Below are 17,292 nucleotides of genomic sequence, written 5' to 3' on the forward strand. Positions count from 1 at the left end.
CGTCCTGATCGTCCTTTTCGCGCGCATGCGTTCTGAGTGCTGGAGGATCAATAAGAGCCGCGCTGCCCCGCGTCGCCCCTCGCCCCGCAACCCTCTCTGGGGCCTAACGGCGTCGAAACGGGCCTCTGCCGGCCACTGCCGTCATCGGCGAGGCCGAGTTGCACTACAGGTTGGGGTTCGAGGTTCGAGACGCTGTCGCCGATCTGGCGAGGCGTGGCCAGGTTGCCTACACTGCCTCCGCAGCAGAGCCTGGGTGCTGCGGCTATGGGACGAGTTGCCGGCAGTCTGTCTCTCTCGCACTCTCGCACTGTCTCACTCCCGCACCGAGAAAACGAGGATAGGGCGGTCGGCTTGAGAGGAAGGGATGTCGTCGAATCCGACGCAAGGACTCTCTGGTCCTGCCAGGCTGTACCTGCAGAGCCTGGTCCGGCGTGGCCCGGCGTGGCCCGGCGTGGCCCGGCCCGCTGCAGGGCCACTGTAGCTCTATTTTAATTGGCGACTCCTAGATAACGACTCAACGAGTGGGGCTCGGCTAGGATTCGCACGTGGCTTTCCTTCCCACTCTGGACGCCGATTCCGGTCCCTACTTTCGCCGCTGTCTCTCTCGCTCTGTGGCGGGACGCGGGGACGCCCCAGTGCGGTAGAGCCAGGGCGTGAGGGAGTACGGGAGCAGCGGACTTGCTGATTGCAGATTTTATCACCATGCGTGGCGTCTGTATTCCCTTCCCGCCCTGGCCTTGGCAGTGCCTCGGCAGTGCGAGTAAGGCATTCCCTGGGTATTCCCCGTCGGGTCGTCGGCTCAAGCTGCTCCTGTCAAAGATCCCGCCAAATCGCGCTTCGAGCCAGCTCCGCGAGACGGCGCTCGCGTCGCGTGCTCGACACGGACAGCGGTAGCAGAAGGGAACAGCAGAAAGAAAGCGCGTATTTCGTGCGATGGTTTTTCAAATAATCGGCTTGTTGTGCTGATGCGAGTCGCATGATCAGTGAGGATCGAGCGTTTGTTGCGCGCGGGTGGCCTTGGGTGCTGCCTCCTTGTTTCCCTGGTTTCCCAAGCTTCACTCGATCATTATTTATGCCAGTGAGCTCAAGCTGGCAACATCGCACATTCTGGCCGAGAGTAGTCTTTCTCCGTCACTGCTTGCTTGCTGGTGGCAACACAAACTGCGAGACCACTAAAAGACTCAGTTATTGTCTTAAATTGGGACCGAGAGCATCGCAAGCCACTGAAAACAGCTGTGTAGTTTGTGAAGAGTGTTGTGTACATCGTGTGTGCCTCTAAGCCCGCCAATCTGTGATACAAAATGCATCTCAATAACGCCATAACCTCATCCGAGGACGAGTTGAAGGAGTTCCGTCCTTTCAACTTATAAAGAAGACTTTTCTGGAGGAGCCTTTTCTACGCCACTCTTGAGCAGCCCTTTAGGATGGCTCAAACCACACGGATGGCCGTCTACGGCCGCACTCCTCCCTGTGCGCACAGGGCACGACTGGCAGATCGGGTGGAAAGAGGCAAGAAGGAACGTCAAGAAAGAACAAGGAAGTCTGACCAGAAACCAGAGGACTTTGTGGCTTACGATAGCTCTGATGACGACTTCGAAAACGACCCCAATGAAAAGCTGTACCTTAGGACTTCCAACAATTTTGTGGATTATTTAAATAGTCGTGAATCTGGAATGAAAGAAGTACGAACAGTGAAAAATTACTATGGTCAAAGACACATATTAACGCAAGAAAAGTTCAAAGAGCATCCTGTCCCTCAACTGGGTAACATCAATAAAATCTTTTGCTCTCAGTGGTTAAGTGATAGACAGGTTGTGTTTGGCACAAAGTGCAACAAGGTACAAACAATCTTAAACTAATTCTTATCACGTTGTTGTCCTTGAGTATCAATGCAGATTCTAATTGGTTGATTTCTGTGTGCAGCTAATGGTTTATGATGTTGTCAAGCATCAACTAGATCATATACCCTCCCTTCGGGGATCTTCATCTCGACAGACTATAACAGGGCCTCCAACAGACCAGCAAACTGGAATACATTCTGTCCAGATCAATCCCTCTCGAACGCTGCTTGCCACTGGTGCTCGCAACCCCAATGAAATTGCTGTTTATAGACTGCCCACATTAGATCCAGTTTGTGTAGGACAGGTAATAGTAATTGTCATGATAGGTGGGAATGTCTAACTATATTATGATCTGTAATATCATTTTGCATCTTATCTATTTCAGAACGCACATACAGACTGGGTGTTTGATATGTGCTGGCTTGATGACCAATTCCTTGTTTCTGGGTCACGAGACACAAGAATGGCCCTTTGGAGAATTCAAGAAGATGAACTACTTGGATTGCAGGAGGTTCCCACTTATGGGTATGTTTTAAATGTATTATGTATGATATATTAGAACTGCTTCATGATTTTTATTTCTCACCACTCCAATTTTGTACATTTTTCTCCCCTTTTTATTAATTTAGTGATACCATGGCACTTGTTTTCAGATTTGTTAATCCATTGGAGGTGAAAGAGTGCAAGTCAGCACAGAAAGTAAGAGCGCTAGCATTCAACAAAACTAAAAAGGAGTTGGCTGCTCTTTCTCTTAATGGTTACATTCATATTTGGAGTGCTGACGACTTTAAACAGGTGAGGGGAGGGCTTCTGTTTCATTTGGTGGCATACACTTCGGTTTTATAAGTTGGTTTAATCTTCATGTGGTTTTTTGCAGAGGTCGTCAAAAAAGCTACCATCATGTCAGGAGAATGTCTGTATGGCAGTATCTGACTCAGGCTTGTACGCTATTGGATGCCGGTCCTATACTCTCCTTTTGGATCAGAGAACTCTGCAGTCAATCAAGAAAATACCGTCCCGTTACACAGGCTGTGGTAAGTATTTATAAGTTTTTGATTTTGATATGAATTGCAATACCTTTTGGCTTTATGCCTTCTCCAAATGTCTTGGAGGTACCCAATTCATAATATTTTATTTTTTGCAGGTATACGCTCAGCAAGCTTTCAAGGTAACATCTTGACCATTGGAACTGGTGTGGGAATGTTAATGTTCTATGACCATCGGGCCGGAAAGTACTTAGAGTCCAGCATCAACTCCAGTCGTACAGTTGTCTTAAAAGCGTCTCGAGGATATGTGGTATTTATCAAGTCTTAAACAACATTTCAAAAAAATTATTCATCTTTTTTATTTTTTAAAATTGGTTTTGTTAATTTTATTTTGTTGTTTTCAGTTTCCCAATGAAGAATATGTGGACGGATTTCAACAAGTGAAATACACCCCTGCCATTTACACTCATTGTTATGATGCCTCAGGTATCCGGTTGTTTTCTGCAGGCGGACCTTTACCTGCTAATTTACATGGTAATTATGCTGGACTCTGGCAATGATAATGGTAATACTGTCTTCTTTAGCTAATCTGTGATTAATTACTGACTGAGGTAAGAGATTAAGTCCTTTCATATTATTATGAAGCTGAAGGACATGAGTAGCTTTCTTTCAATTTCAACTGCTTGTTATCATTTAATTTAGGGCTATCTCAAGTCCCAAAGGCCCTCTACCTCTCCAATTTAAAGAAAGGAATGGCAGAATTTGGTTACTTTATTGACGTGATGAAGTAGATTTGTAAATCCACCCTGTCTTTGTTTCCCGTACTGTGCAGTATTATTGATGAAATAACCTGCTAATCAATGGAATAACTGTTCTCAAATTTTCCCAAAACCGATGTACAAGCACTGTTCCAATTTTTTCTTACATAGAAGTATCTTTGGTTATATCGCATACCAGCAAGGTTCATTCCTTCAGATGCTAACTTTTGATTTCCCATAGCCCTTATTACAAGCGACTCTCAATGTATCTTCTGCTGGAGTTTCAAGAAATAAAAAATTCTATTCGTTTTTTGTTTGCTTGTTTGAGTTTGCTCTCTCAAGTATGGGGCATTCGCAAAGTTGGGGGAGATTTGATTGTTGAAATCATATTTTATTAACTTATGGTTTACTGGATAGGTTTACTTCAGGTGATGTTTTTGTGGTGTTAACAAAAAATATTGCTGTTTATGAAATGTTCAGAGCTCAGTAACTCGGTGAATCCTGTGAGTTGCCTTGAACTGAACTTGAACGTAAAAAGAAAGATACAATCATGCAACTTTCTTTGACATAAATGGTTGACCAGTTTGCTTTCTGTCACACTTCCAAGCAGATAGCTTTAGCTGTCACTGTCAACACTTAGCTCGAGCTCTTAGTACAGGATTAATTTTACTGCCTAATTAATGAGACCTGTAATGGGGGAGAAAGAAACCGTATAAGTGATTGTGTGATTGATTTCTGCTCTTGCGCTTCGGAATAAGACCATTGTGGTCCCCTAGGATGGCTCTACTCTCAAGGGAACTCCTTTGCAAATTTGTGTCATTTTGACCAATCGTAGCATTGAGTTCTGGGTGAAGATTTAGGAAAATATGCTTGAATCCTGCTCCTGAAAACTACATCACTGAATCATTCTGTAGGGTTTTTGTATTAGTATTATGGAAAAATGTCTCAAATGTTTGTAACCTTGGCTGTATGGAATGCAAGAGGTTGTATAAGTTTTCTTATGTGTGATCTTTATATTATGGTAGGATCCTAATAATTAACATGTTGACTGAAAAGACTTTTAAATGGCAGCTTTGCTCCCAAGCCCACCAGCATGCTTCATTAGGAAATTTAATTTTAAACATAATATGTTATTTATTGTTTGGTTTGTTTTCCCTCAGTGTAAGAGAAAGGCTTGAAAATTTTACCCTGAACAAATGTTTTGACTTCTTTGTTATGTTTGTTTCATTTTATTTTTCAAAAGGTAAAATTATGGCTTTGAAGGTCTTGTAATAATTACCTGCTGTATGTGTTTAGGGTTTTGTTCCCAATTGGGATTTTCATTTTTGTCCTCTTTGAATAAGCTAGAGTTTTCAGTATTGAATTTTAGAACATGCTCATGTGAGAGGCCATTTATTAGTGGTCAGAAAAAATGATAGCAGTTCTCCTGTCATTGCATTCAAATTTAGAAAAAAGGAAGTTCTTTTGTTATGTTCCTTTTCAAATTTTATGCCAAATATATATATGAAAAAAAAAAGCCTTTGCCCTTTTTTACCGTATTAGAAGCATGATGGAGAAAATATACATCATACTTTTACTCAACTAAACTGGTCTTTGTAAATTGATCTTCCATGGCCCAGACCCAGCCTCAACCGCTAGAGTGGCAGTTCAGCAATCCTCTCCCATAAGCGTCTAGTGGTGACTGACAAAAGATACAGAGACAGTTCTTATAAAATATTTTATTCTTTTAGAATTTAACAGACAAGAGTGAAAGTTGACAGCATCAAATACAATCATCCAATTTTTCTTAAAAATAAGTACTCTTTATATTTAATTTTTCACATAAAACTTCTGCAGGATGCAGGTAACGAAAAACAATAGCATTACATTAATTTGATGAGAATTTGTTGAAAAAATATTAGTGATTAAAAGTCAAGAGTAACATACGTTTAGACAGGAAAGAACAAATTCTTATCTGGAAAATTGGTAATGACTCCGAATCTCTGAAGTATCTTACTTAATCCACTTAAAAGTTATGGCAACAGCTCAACTAATGTTGAATTACTACAAAATCAAAAGAACTCTTCACTGTTGGGTGTAATTTCCCAGCACAGCACCCATCACTGAATGCCTCAATTTTAAATTTCATAAGGAAAGGAAACAAACCAACTGTCCTGAGGAGAAACCCTCTCCAAACTTACAATGAAAAATAATACTACAACACAAGAAACACTCACTTATTGGATAACAACTGCTGCCACTCAGGAGAACTGGGAGTGGTTGGGAGCACCCAGCCCACTGGTATTGTCGACGCCATGGGTACAGCAGCACCCTCTGGCACTGTATATTGATCCCAGGCATAGCTAGAAAAGAAACTCAGAATGTTAGGCAAAGAAACTTGGTTGAAAAAAGTTGATGACTAAATAAATGAAACGTACCGAATTGAGACAAGAGTGCTGATATCAAAAGGCTCATCCATTGTAAATGAACTTTCTGTGCCAAACAAGCATGCTTCCCATTCACTGAGAACTTTCTTAACATTTTGAATTTCTAAATCACTTTTTTTTGCAGCAGATTCTTCCAGCATAACTCGCAAACCATGTTCCTCTTTAGCATACTCTTCCATTTTGCTGGACCACAATGTAAGAAGTTGGCCTGCAATATAGTGAAATAAAAAAGGAACAAATATTAGTAATGACAAAAAGAATAACTATGGAGTCAATCAAAAAATTAGTTCAAATCTTTGGCAGAGCACTGTATTTGCACTTACAAATTTGTGAATTGGAATGTTCACAACTTGTTTTGTCTTCAACTGAAAGCTTTGTACCACGAGCCTCGAGGGCTTGGATGCGAGCCTGATGCAATTTTTGCAATGCCTCCAGTAAAGCTATTTGACGCTTTCCCTCGGACTGACGATGTGTGACTTCAGCAAGGACAGTATCTGCTTCTTTTTTCAACTCTTCATTCTGCAACAACCAACAATGAAAAATAACAATACACTATATTCCCAATAATATAAGAAAAGCTATGGCACTGAATTTTAAATAATACTACAGAGTAACTCTTTGCATGTAGAGCTGGAAAGAAGCCCTTTAAAGCCTAAGCTTGTTAGAGTGTGTAACCTGCTCAAGCAGGCTAAGCCCTTTAGTTTCCTTGGGAGCTCGCAATCAGTGCTACCCAGTTAAAAACCAACTATCAAGTTCCAACAAGAAAAACAAGAGTCTTCCCTTACTACTTAGACTATTATGTAAACAGATTTACTTACTTTGCGGACTCTGTCCACAGCTAGCTGCATGTCAGCTAACCATGCATCGGCTTTTTGGTGCAAACTTTGACGTCTGATTTGAGCCAAATAAGAGTCTTTCCGCTGCTTAGAAATCTTCCTCTTCTCTCTAGATCGTTTCTTCACTTGTTTACAGACTTTCTTCTGTAAATCTTGAAGTAGCTTCTTAGTTAGAGATGAGCTGATGCCAGATAATTCTGACTTCTGTTCCTCAACATTCGTACACAATGCACTCCATTCTGTTACTGTCTCTACTTTCTGATGTAGAATGCTATGCTTTTCTTCAAGATTCCTTAAGCACTGCATCCATGCCTTCAACTTGTCCCTTGTTTCACAAATGGAAACACTCTTGAGAGTATGGAGATTAGCAGGTTTCTTAAATAGTCGAGATTGAATCCAGTTTTTCAGCCATTGCTCATCTCCATCTGTCTTTGAACCACTAGACAGGGGAGGAGGGGGGACATTGAACATAGGCGGCACATGTCGAAAGGGGAAAGGGACAGGAAAAGCCCCCCTGGGTCCAAAACCTGGAAATGGTGGTGGCATTTGGGGTGGCATTTGGGGTGGCATTTGGGGTGGAAGAGGTGGCGGAGGTCTCCAAAACTGAGGTGGTCCGACGGCACTGAAGGAGTTAGGCAAGGAATGCACTCCATGGAACATATGTCCAAGTTCATTATGTCCACTATGTACACCTTCAATAGGTGGTACAGAATTATTACAATCCATTTTCTAAAGAAAATGGCACGTTTTGCAATCTTGAATCACAAAATCACTTAACACTTCACTTCAAACCTGCATTCTTGCTGGGGCATAGAATGGATTGATCTTGATGTTGATGTGCGTTGCAACACCGTGATTTGGGGCTGGCTGACCTGAGCGGAATCGCATCACTGATACTGGAGCCTCATTTCGGCATCTTAATATAACTATGATCAAAAAAATCAAAAATAGAGCAAACAGAGCAACAGAAATTTCAAGGTACATCTCAAAAGTAATCAAAAAAGGAAATGTGGATGAAATTAAATAGTTAGTAAAATTAAAATTAGCAACGATTTTTTAATAAAATGAAACAAATGTGAAGTGATTGGATTAATAAATAGCTAACAACAGTGAGCTATCGACGACTCAGGAAGCTGAGGAGTTGCTTCTTCAAGAACCTGTTCAGCTGCTTTGTATTCTTCCAGCTCCTTCAACTCCGACTCGGTTTCCAAAATGTTTTTCAAATCTTCATATGCCTTGAGTAAGCGACGTTGGCAGTCTGGAACCATCATTAAGGATTCTAAGAGAACCTCTTCTTGTTTCCTGATGTCATGTTCGTCTTTCCCTGTAAGCACAAGAAATTCGAACATAAGGTCACTGAGGGTAGCACGCTCAGCAGGCTACAGAAGGGTTAGGAACTGGAATAGGTGGTCCGCTCACAAGAACACCGACAAGTGACATAGAAGTCAAGATTTCCGAAAAAGGTGCATCCCACTACATTCAGATCAAGTTCTGAACAGTTCTATCAGTTAACAAAGCTGTGGCATTGTACAGCCATGCTCAACACATGTGACACTGGGCACTACTGCCTGGGCAATGGCGCTGCAAAAGCCGACAAATATTTCCAAGTGCGGCTTCGGCAGGTCAACAATCGAGAAAATGAATGAGCAAATACCGGCCCCTGGCTCAGGCTGCCTCGCTTACCTTCATCCTTGAACTTCTGTATGCGGCCTCTCTGTTGCTCCGCCTCTTTCTCGTACATCACCTTCTCCTTCGCTATGCGCCGCACCACTCCTGTCTTTATTTTGATGGTCTTGATGCGAGGGTCTGCCATGCTTCGGCTTCGAGAGTACCCGACTTGCTTTCTCCCTTTTCAATCAAAGACTGTCCGAAGCGAGTCAACGCAAATCACAATCGCAACAGAGACACTGTCATCGGATTCGAAATCACATCACAACCAAATCGTGCGTCATCCGTGCGTTTCCCCCTTCCCTCCCTTCTCCCTTTCCCCTTTCACCAGCCCTCCCCCTCTCTTCTTTCTTCTCCCCTCCCCCACTCCTCCACCCACCCCCACCCACCCCCTTCCCATATTCGATCCTCTCGAAAGTCCTTCGACTATCGAACAAGTTAACGATTAATCTTAACTTGACGAGATCTTAGTCTTCGCCTGTCCCGCCATCCAAAGTTGTGTTTGCTGTTTTGGTTATGACTGAACTCTAAATCAATCAGTGATCTTGGCGTAAGTAGTTTAGTTTTGGTAATTCGACGTCTATTTGCCCTCGTGGCTCTAGCTTTCCGATCGTCGTTTGGAATGCGCGGAATCGCTGTTGACTGAATGTAAACACCGCACACCGGAGTGCCCACAACATTGTGCAAGGTCTGGCTTTTCACGACTCGAGGATTAGAAACGTATGTTATTTGACGTTATTTCATGCTGTTTCTTTTTCTTTGATCGGCTCTGGTTAAATTAATCCACCTTCGTCGCATGGCTTTTCGGCCTCCGAGTCCTTGGTCACGATACCCACATTCTAACCTACTCAACTGCGTCAATTCATTCACTTAGATTTTGTTTAATTTTTGTTTTTCGTATTTTTAAAGTTTGCAGCGCGTCTTATGTTTGTCTGCACTATATTTTGTGCTTGTTTTATGCCTGTTCATTAAGTTTCCTTAATCTTTCCTAAGTATGCATTGTTTTGACTGCTATGTCTGTAAAACTTTACCAATATTCTGCGGAGTTGAGTAGAGAGTACTACAGCTGTATTCTTAAAATCTAGGGCACTCATTACTTGTACTGATCCTGTAGTTGAAAGGCTTATCAGTGAATGTGCAGGAAATTACATGTTTGTTTGTTACCTTGCTTCCTAACGCAATTGTGTAACATCTGATTTTTGTTTTGTTTTCAGACAATATTTTTATTACCATGTTCCCAAAACCTTTTGGGCAGCAACCTGCCTTCAGTAAGTATTCATTGCTGAATAATTCTTGAAGTACAGACCATCTGGAGGTGCCTTTACTCGACTTGTGTAGCATTTTCCGTATGGCAGATTATTGGATTCTCATTATGTACTAATGATTGTTCTTGCAGGTGGGTTTGGTAGTACTACTACCCCTACTCCATTTGGCCAATCGTCATTTGGGAAGCCTGCTGCAAGTTTCAGCACACCTGCATTTGGTGCTCCAACAGGCACCTCTCTCTTCGGCCAAAATGCTCAGCCTGCTCCAGGTGGATTGTTCGGTGCTGCCAATAAGGGTACTACATTTGGCCAGCAACCTGCCCAACCCGGATTTGGTTAGTTACAGCAGTGTAGTTTCATTCTGATTTTTCTGTTTGAGCTACTGTTCTCAGTCTGTAATGGGTCTTCACTTCCTTTGTTGATTTTCCAGGATTCCAATCTCAGCCTTCCACTGGCTTATTTAGCCAGCCAACCCAGCAAACTGCAGCTCCTGCGGCAGGTGGTTTGTTTGGTGCCACCACGTCAAGTGCTTTTGGACAAAGCAAACCCACGTTTGGTTTTGGTGCCCAGAGTACTGCACCCACATTATTTGGTCAGCCACAACCCCAGCAATCCCAAACCACATCAGTGTTTGGTCAAACATCCACTCAGAGCTCCAGTATATTTGCTGCACCCTTAGGTACTATTTATCTTTATTTTCTTCTGCTTATGTATTGTTTGTACGACTTATTGTGAGACTAAATTGTACCTGATCATTTTTAACAGGTGGATTCACCACACCACAAGGTACCACTGTTAAATATACCCCAACAGTCGGAACTGATTCAATTCTAAAACATGGACACCAGACAAGTGTTAGCACAAGACACTGTTGCATTTCTACCATGAAAGAATATGAGAATAAATCACTAGAAGAACTACGCTATGAAGATTATTTAGCTAATAGGAAAGGTCGTCAGCAGACAGCTGGTGTGTTTGGCCAAACACAGGCTGCTCCTAGACCGTTTGGTGCTCCAGGTACCAGTACTACCCCTGCTGGTTTGTTCGGAAGTACAACTGAAAACAAGTCATTGTTTGGCCAGCCTTCCACCTCAATAGGTACTTTTAATACAATCCCTGATAAAGGATACAGTTTTAAATCCCTGATGCTGTTTGTAATTATATAATTTGCATTTTTAAGGTTTTGGAGCACCCTCAACTGGTTTTGGCACCACAGCTCAGGCAGGAACTTTATTTGGGAAGCCTACAACTGGTTTTGGTGCTCCTACTGCTACTGCAACAACCCCAGGATTTGGTTTTAATGCTCCTACACCAGCAAACCCTTTCGGTGCTGCAAACACTGCTGCAAAACCGTTTGGAGGTATTTATTTCAAATTTAATATTATGGCAGAACTGGAAAATAATAATAATATCAAACTGCAAGCCCATGTTAACTTGAATATTTTGTTTTGTTGCAGTTGCTGCTCCTCAAACAACTAATCTATTTGGGGCACCAGCATCTCAGCCCAGCACAGGGTTTGGTGTCACTCCAACCTCTGGGTTTGGCAGTTTTGGAACACAACCAAACCAGGTTAGTGGACTGTTTATCTTTCTTCTCACTCCAAATGTACTCTCGACAGTGTACTGATTCTGTTTCTCTTCTTGTCAACAGAGCATCGGCTTGTTTAATAACCAAAACAAACCCACATTCAGCCTTGGCTCAAGTAATTCTGCATTTTCCTTTGGGCAAAATACCGCAACAACTGCGGGAAATACGTTGTTTGGTGCTAAAACATCAGCTCCAGCCTTTGGAACACAGCCAGGGTTTGGTGCACCTGCAACTGGAACAACAGCATTTTCAAATTCCTTTGGAGCACCTTCCACTACACAGTCAACATCTCTCTTCACTGGAACTGGTTTCAATAAACCAGCGGGTGGCTTCTCCTTTGGACCTACTCCGGCTACGAGCACAGGCAAGCCTTGATATTTTGTTCATCATCTGTTCTCTTATTTCTATCTGTTTTAAACAAACCAATCTTCTTGATTCCAGGTTTAAGCTTGAACCTTGGACAGTCTTCCCTCTTTGGCAACACTGCTCAGAAACCAGGAGGTTTATTCTCTGGCGGTTCAACCTTTGGCACCCCAGGCTTGGGAACAAACACAGGCTTTGGGGGTGGTACTAATTTGGGCACTGGCCTTAACTTGGGTGGAAACACCATGCTTGGAGGAAGTGGGCTTGGTGGCGCTCCAACCAATCAGTCCTCCCAACTTGCTCAGCAGCAACTACTGGCTATGGCTTTAGTTCCATTTGGTGACTCACCATTGTTCCGCAACTTGCTTCCTTCAACTGGCAGAGCAAACGAAATTCTACAGCCTACAAACCCAGCTGCTCAAAAAGCAGTTTTGGATTCTACTGCTCAATACAAAGTATCCCCTAAAGGTGGCTCCAAGATGAAAGTTAAAGTTGGCTACTCTCCTCTCATCAAGAAGTCATTGTGTGAGGGCCTAGAAGAAGATGATGGAAGTACAAGCCAGACTTTCCAAGTTCGACCAAATCCCAAGCGACTAAATATAACGCCATCCTTATCAGCGAATCGCTCTAGCTTTGATGCTGCCAATCAGTCAATTGTGACTGGAGAAACCGAGAAAGAGAATTTATCTCCGTTGTCACCAGTGTCACAGCCTGCAACTGAGTCCGGAGGTGCTGACTTCCTCCGAAAATTGAAGGATGTGTCAAAGCCAGCAACATCGTCTTTCGGAAGACGTTCGCTGATAGAAGCAGCTTCAAGCCATGATGATTCTATTGCCAACAATACAATGTATGAGTTGGTAACACAGAAAAATTCTGGAAACACCAGTAGCGATGAACCAAGCGCCTCTGTTGTCTGTGTGCCTCCATCCAGTCCAAACAAGAGCAGTTCAAGCTCAGATGACAGCAGGGAACTAGAAGAGTCAGTCCCTCAGGTGGTGGATGCAGACTCGCATCCAACTGGTATCATTTGCCGCCGTGTAGGGTACTACACCATTCCCTCTCTTGATGAACTCACCAGCTACATGAGTGAAGATGGCAGCTGTATTGTTGACAATTTTACTGTTGGAAGAGATGGCTATGGTAATGTGTTCTTCGAGGACAGATTTGATGTGGCTGAACTCAACTTGGATGAGATTGTCCATTTCCGTCACAAAGAGGTTGTTATTTACCCTGATGATCAACATAAACCTGATGTTGGAAATGGATTGAACCGTCGTGCTCAAGTAACATTAGACCGTGTGTGGCCAATGGATAAGACTACTCACAACCCTATCATGGATCCTGACCGCTTGACCCAAATGAATTATGAGGGAAAGCTTAGGAGTGTGTGTGCCAAGATGAAGGCACGATTCAAGGAATACCGTCCTCAAACAGGTTCATGGGTGTTTACTGTTGATCATTTTTCCAAGTATGGTTTAACCGATTCAGATGAAGAAGATGTTCCTCCCGGAGCTATTGCTGCTGCCAAAGCTGCTTTGGGAAAGGGGGCTCCTTCCGTGGGGGCTGCACCTAAGCCTTCACCTGTTAAAGCTGCACCGTCTCCCACCGCTCTTGGATTGAAGAAACCTGGCTCTGCATACAATTCAGAATTAATTGATAAATCTCCCTCTCCTAAGAAGTTTGCATCAAGCTATGAGGCAGAAATGTTGGGAGAAACTTTGACCCAAATCACAAGTCCCATGGCACTTCTTGCCAAAGAGAGTGGTACTTCTTCTCACAAAGTACAGTTAATGAAGTCCTCTTTTTTTATGGGAGGTGATGAAGATAATGATGTTGACATGAGCCCCTACTTAGACTCTACCTCAGTTCAGTTCAGTGGCCTGGGAGGTGCTGGTGATGGTACTGAGTACAGTGATGGATCTGAAGAAGAAATAGCACGCTCAGCTCCAGTTTTTTCCAGACATGGCCTTTTACGTACCCAATTTAATCCATCAGAAATGAGCGCACAGAGCATCCAAATTGATGTGTCAGCAGCAGTGTCATCGATGGACACTGGTTCAGCATTTCAACCCGCCAGGAACGTAGGTTTGAGTCACCCTGTAGAAAGAAGTCAGCCTTATGTGATAGTTGACAAACCCAAGACTGTAGTCCTACAGCACAAAGGCAAAATAAATCCTCGCATCATCTTGGGAGACTGCTTAGCCGATATGACCCTTTTTCGAGGTGCAAGCTTCAAAATCGGTTGGGGTTTGGACTCCATGTTCTTCACTCCAGAAAATGATTTTAAAATTTTGTCTGCTGAATCTAAGGGGCACAGTCTTAGTATAAACATGCTCCAAAGTGAGGAAGCATCTGAATTTAAGGTAAGCATCTCCCAGTCTCTTGCTCTGGTTTCTTTTAATAGTGGGACCTCATTTTCACTTACCTCTTGAATTTTTTTTCCCTTTTTCTTTGTTAGGATTCCATCGAAGGCCACCTCAGAATCCAACTGATGTTCAGTGTTGGTGGTGTGCAAAATGGTTGCCCTATTCGAGCTCCTGGCAGGGGGACAGATGCACTTTGCCAACATGAGGATGAAGCACTGAAGATTGCTAAATGTGATGATAAACCACTCTTGGATTATACTTACGAAGTTTGGCAGTTGTGTGCAGCTCTCTGGGGTGATCTACCTGAACTAGACAGTGAGGATGGAAGTAGGTTTCAATTTATCCTACTAACAAGCACTTTTTTATCCTTGTCATTTGAGATTATTAATTACAAGTATTATTATTACAGGAAAAGATGTTAACTCACACTACACTGCAATGATTCGTAGAAAGGCTGTATCACAATGGCTGGAGACAGTCAGCAAACCTCTGGTAAAATCAGAAACAGCTAGTGTGTTTGGAAGTGAAGGCTCCCAGTATGCCCACAAGGAGGAATACCTTGATGGCATTTTGTCACTCTTGTCAGGTAGACAAATAATGGAAGCTTGTCAGAAAGCACAGGATTATGGTAGGCATTATGATTTAATGATGCTGTTCTTTGAAATGTTTGTGCCCTTTAGCTGTCATATTTTATGATATTTATGTGTATTAAATCTACTTTAGGTGATCACCACACTGCTCTTCTCCTATCTCAACTGTCTGGAAGTGCTGCAGTTCGCAAACTAATGTGTGAACAATTAGATTCCTGGGAGAAATCTAAAGCAGATGCATTCATCAACCCTCAACGACTTCGTCTGTTTCTTTTGGTAGCTGGTCTTCCTAACTATGAATCAAGTGATGAAGCTTTTATCAATACTTGCCATTTGCTTGATTGGAAGCGGGCTTTCGCCACTCATCTCTGGTAAGGATCTTCTCTACTTGTGCGTAACTTCCAGCCCTGCTGTTGAAAAATGGTTCTAATTTTTTCCTTCTTTCAGGTACATTTGTAGCCCAATTGCATCTCTTGCTGATGCCTTGCATCTGTATCAAGATGCATTCTGTGCGTCAGATGAAGAGAGTGGCAATGCTTATGCCAAAAGACCAGATCCTCCATACTTAGACTCGCTGTCTGATGACTGCATTGAAACAGCACATGGACGCAGACTCAATGATCTCTGTTATCATCTTCTGCAACTCTACTGTGAAAGATCACATCCTTTGGAACAACTATTGAATCCAGCCACCCATACGGATGATCCTAGAGATTATCGTCTCAGGTAAGCAAGCAATCCTACTGCAGGTTCTTTCAGATGATACAATTGTTTCATGATTTAATATTTATATTGTTGTCATTGCAGCTGGTGCTTGATGCAAGTTCTGAACAGTCTAGACTATTCTCACCTTTCACCACTTTCAGAAGCCATTATTCATTCAGGATTTGCTTCTCAATTGGAAAACAATGGTCTCTGGTACTGGGCCATATTTGTTCTTCTTCATTTGAAAGATGATTTTGCCAGGAAGTCGGCTGTTCTAGATATGTTGGGGCGCCATGTAGAACTTTTAGATATGAGAAAATTATCAAAGGCTGAAGTATTTTTACATGAGGAATTGAATATTCCAATTGAGTGGATTTACCAAGCAAAAGCTGTGAAGGCTGCTTGTTTACAACGTTATGCTGATCAAGTTTGGTATTTGCTGAAAGCATCTGAGTGGAATGAAGCACACCAGGTAGGCATGCTAACAAACGTTGTGTTGTACTGTTTTGTATATTGCAAAACAGTAAAATAAAATCCTGTTGTTTCTTGTCATTTTAGGTTATTATGAAACACATTGCTGCAGATGCCATAATAAATGAGAGGTATGTGTATCTGGAGAGTCTTCTGAAGGAGTTGGAACCTGTAGAGAGAAGCAGTACCATTTCTGGTTGGTCTAATCAAGGAGCGTTGTTGTGGGACTATCTTGCTGTCCACAAAACTGTGAATGAGCTGATGGACTTAGTTGCATCCAACCCAGATGGATTTAGAGATCATGATGCTAGTTACAAACTTGAGAAAATACAACCCCAGCTTAGCAGATTATGTGCAAGAATCAGTAACTTGCCTTGCCACAATGCTAAAGACAGGTAAGCTGGTTGCTGTCTGTGGATATGTGCTTGCATCATTAAAAACACAAAAGGCGGTTTTCTACGTTAATCTTTTTGTTTTTTCCAGGCTTTGTCAATGTGAAATTGCAAAACGAGCCTGTACCCTTGTTCGAAATGTGACCCAGTTGCAGCGAGGAGAGTCAGCTGTATGGTCCACTACTTTATCGCAGCTCATTGCACAGTTGCCTCTTCCAGAAGACTACGCTCAGCAGGAGCTTCAACAGTTGTTAAGAGCCTACTCAACATGAATAGTTTGTTAAAATTGGGAGTAAAATTCAAGTGTTATGCTAGAATGTCAGTGGAAATGAGGGATTGTGCAGTTAGTTTATTTTTTAAAAATTTATTGTGATAAATTATGTATGAGTTGTGGCTTGATCTTAGTTTACCAAATGCACTTGAAAATTAAAATGTATCCTGACTTGTTTGAAACAATTTTGCATGAGGGCTAAGCTTAAGATTTCTATTGAATCAGATAAATGTAACACTGGAATCAAATTGTACCACTCATTTCTTTAAAATAATAGCTTTTGAGCTGTGACAATTCCCATAGAGATGACAGGATGATGCCTAGTTAGGCTGTGTCTATTGGCTAGAAATGAATTTTACACTAGCTCATTTTACCATTACAAATAAAATATGTTTATGTTCTTACTGTATTTACATATGACTCGCTCGTTTGTCTCCTCTGAGGTTTGGAGATTCCTAATTCAATTTTTTATTTGAGTGGGTTATTATGCATGCAAATGCATTGTTTTGAACCTTATACTTTCTGGTAAATGTATTATAGATCAAAGTTTAGAGACCACTGGATCGTTTGAGCACTAAATAAGGTATTTATATTGTCATGACTGTACAAATAATTTAAAATGTTTTGGAATATTTTTTTTCTTGTCTTATAGGTTTTTCCCCTTTTGTTTTATAAAAGTGTCAGTGGAGGATGTAAACATTATTTTATATAATAATCTTACTTTACATGTTAATGTTTGTTAATAAATGCGAGACTGAACTACATA

The 17,292-nt window shown here is 42.1% G+C and overlaps 4 protein-coding genes across 5 annotated transcripts; 2 read left to right on the forward strand and 2 right to left on the reverse strand.

The window, feature by feature from the left end:
* The first annotated feature begins 1,424 nt into the window (after positions 1 to 1,424).
* LOC117645821 (DDB1- and CUL4-associated factor 12) lies at positions 1,425 to 4,643 on the forward strand. Its single transcript, XM_034386268.1, has 7 exons — positions 1,425 to 1,838; positions 1,924 to 2,145; positions 2,227 to 2,366; positions 2,495 to 2,636; positions 2,719 to 2,875; positions 2,986 to 3,137; positions 3,232 to 4,643. The coding sequence occupies exons 1-7, from the start codon at positions 1,425 to 1,427 to the stop codon at positions 3,385 to 3,387; spliced, it is 1,383 nt and encodes a 460-aa protein (XP_034242159.1). The 3' UTR covers positions 3,388 to 4,643.
* Positions 4,644 to 5,287: 644 nt separating this feature from the next.
* Positions 5,288 to 7,725, reverse strand: LOC117645822 (programmed cell death protein 7-like). The gene is made up of 4 exons (XM_034386269.1): positions 6,830 to 7,725; positions 6,335 to 6,530; positions 6,003 to 6,219; positions 5,288 to 5,927 (listed from the first exon to the last, which is right to left on the reverse strand). Exons 1-4 carry the CDS (start codon positions 7,571 to 7,573, stop codon positions 5,798 to 5,800), a joined length of 1,287 nt encoding a protein of 428 aa, XP_034242160.1. The 5' UTR covers positions 7,574 to 7,725; the 3' UTR covers positions 5,288 to 5,797.
* Positions 7,726 to 7,883: 158 nt separating this feature from the next.
* Positions 7,884 to 8,824, reverse strand: LOC117645823 (tubulin-specific chaperone A-like). Its single transcript, XM_034386271.1, has 2 exons — positions 8,531 to 8,824; positions 7,884 to 8,171 (listed from the first exon to the last, which is right to left on the reverse strand). The coding sequence occupies exons 1-2, from the start codon at positions 8,658 to 8,660 to the stop codon at positions 7,948 to 7,950; spliced, it is 354 nt and encodes a 117-aa protein (XP_034242162.1). The 5' UTR covers positions 8,661 to 8,824; the 3' UTR covers positions 7,884 to 7,947.
* Positions 8,825 to 8,927: 103 nt separating this feature from the next.
* On the forward strand, positions 8,928 to 17,290 carry LOC117646124 (nuclear pore complex protein Nup98-Nup96). Of its 2 annotated transcripts, none has more exons than XM_034386841.1 (16): positions 8,928 to 9,065; positions 9,730 to 9,783; positions 9,912 to 10,115; positions 10,211 to 10,459; positions 10,546 to 10,878; positions 10,961 to 11,140; positions 11,238 to 11,350; positions 11,432 to 11,732; positions 11,810 to 14,094; positions 14,190 to 14,424; positions 14,507 to 14,725; positions 14,821 to 15,058; positions 15,135 to 15,413; positions 15,495 to 15,864; positions 15,951 to 16,258; positions 16,347 to 17,290. In XM_034386841.1, the coding sequence occupies exons 2-16, from the start codon at positions 9,747 to 9,749 to the stop codon at positions 16,525 to 16,527; spliced, it is 5,532 nt and encodes a 1,843-aa protein (XP_034242732.1). In that variant the 5' UTR covers positions 8,928 to 9,065; positions 9,730 to 9,746; the 3' UTR covers positions 16,528 to 17,290. The 2 variants fall into 2 exon arrangements, with proteins under 2 accessions (XP_034242732.1, XP_034242733.1); XM_034386842.1 differs by lacking the exon at positions 8,928 to 9,065 and adding an exon at positions 9,079 to 9,235.
* The last annotated feature ends 2 nt before the right edge of the window (positions 17,291 to 17,292 follow it).

Source organism: Thrips palmi, unplaced genomic scaffold (genome assembly GCF_012932325.1).
Source record: "Thrips palmi isolate BJ-2018 unplaced genomic scaffold, TpBJ-2018v1 HiC_scaffold_19, whole genome shotgun sequence".
Classification (NCBI taxonomy): Eukaryota; Metazoa; Arthropoda; class Insecta; order Thysanoptera; family Thripidae; genus Thrips; species Thrips palmi.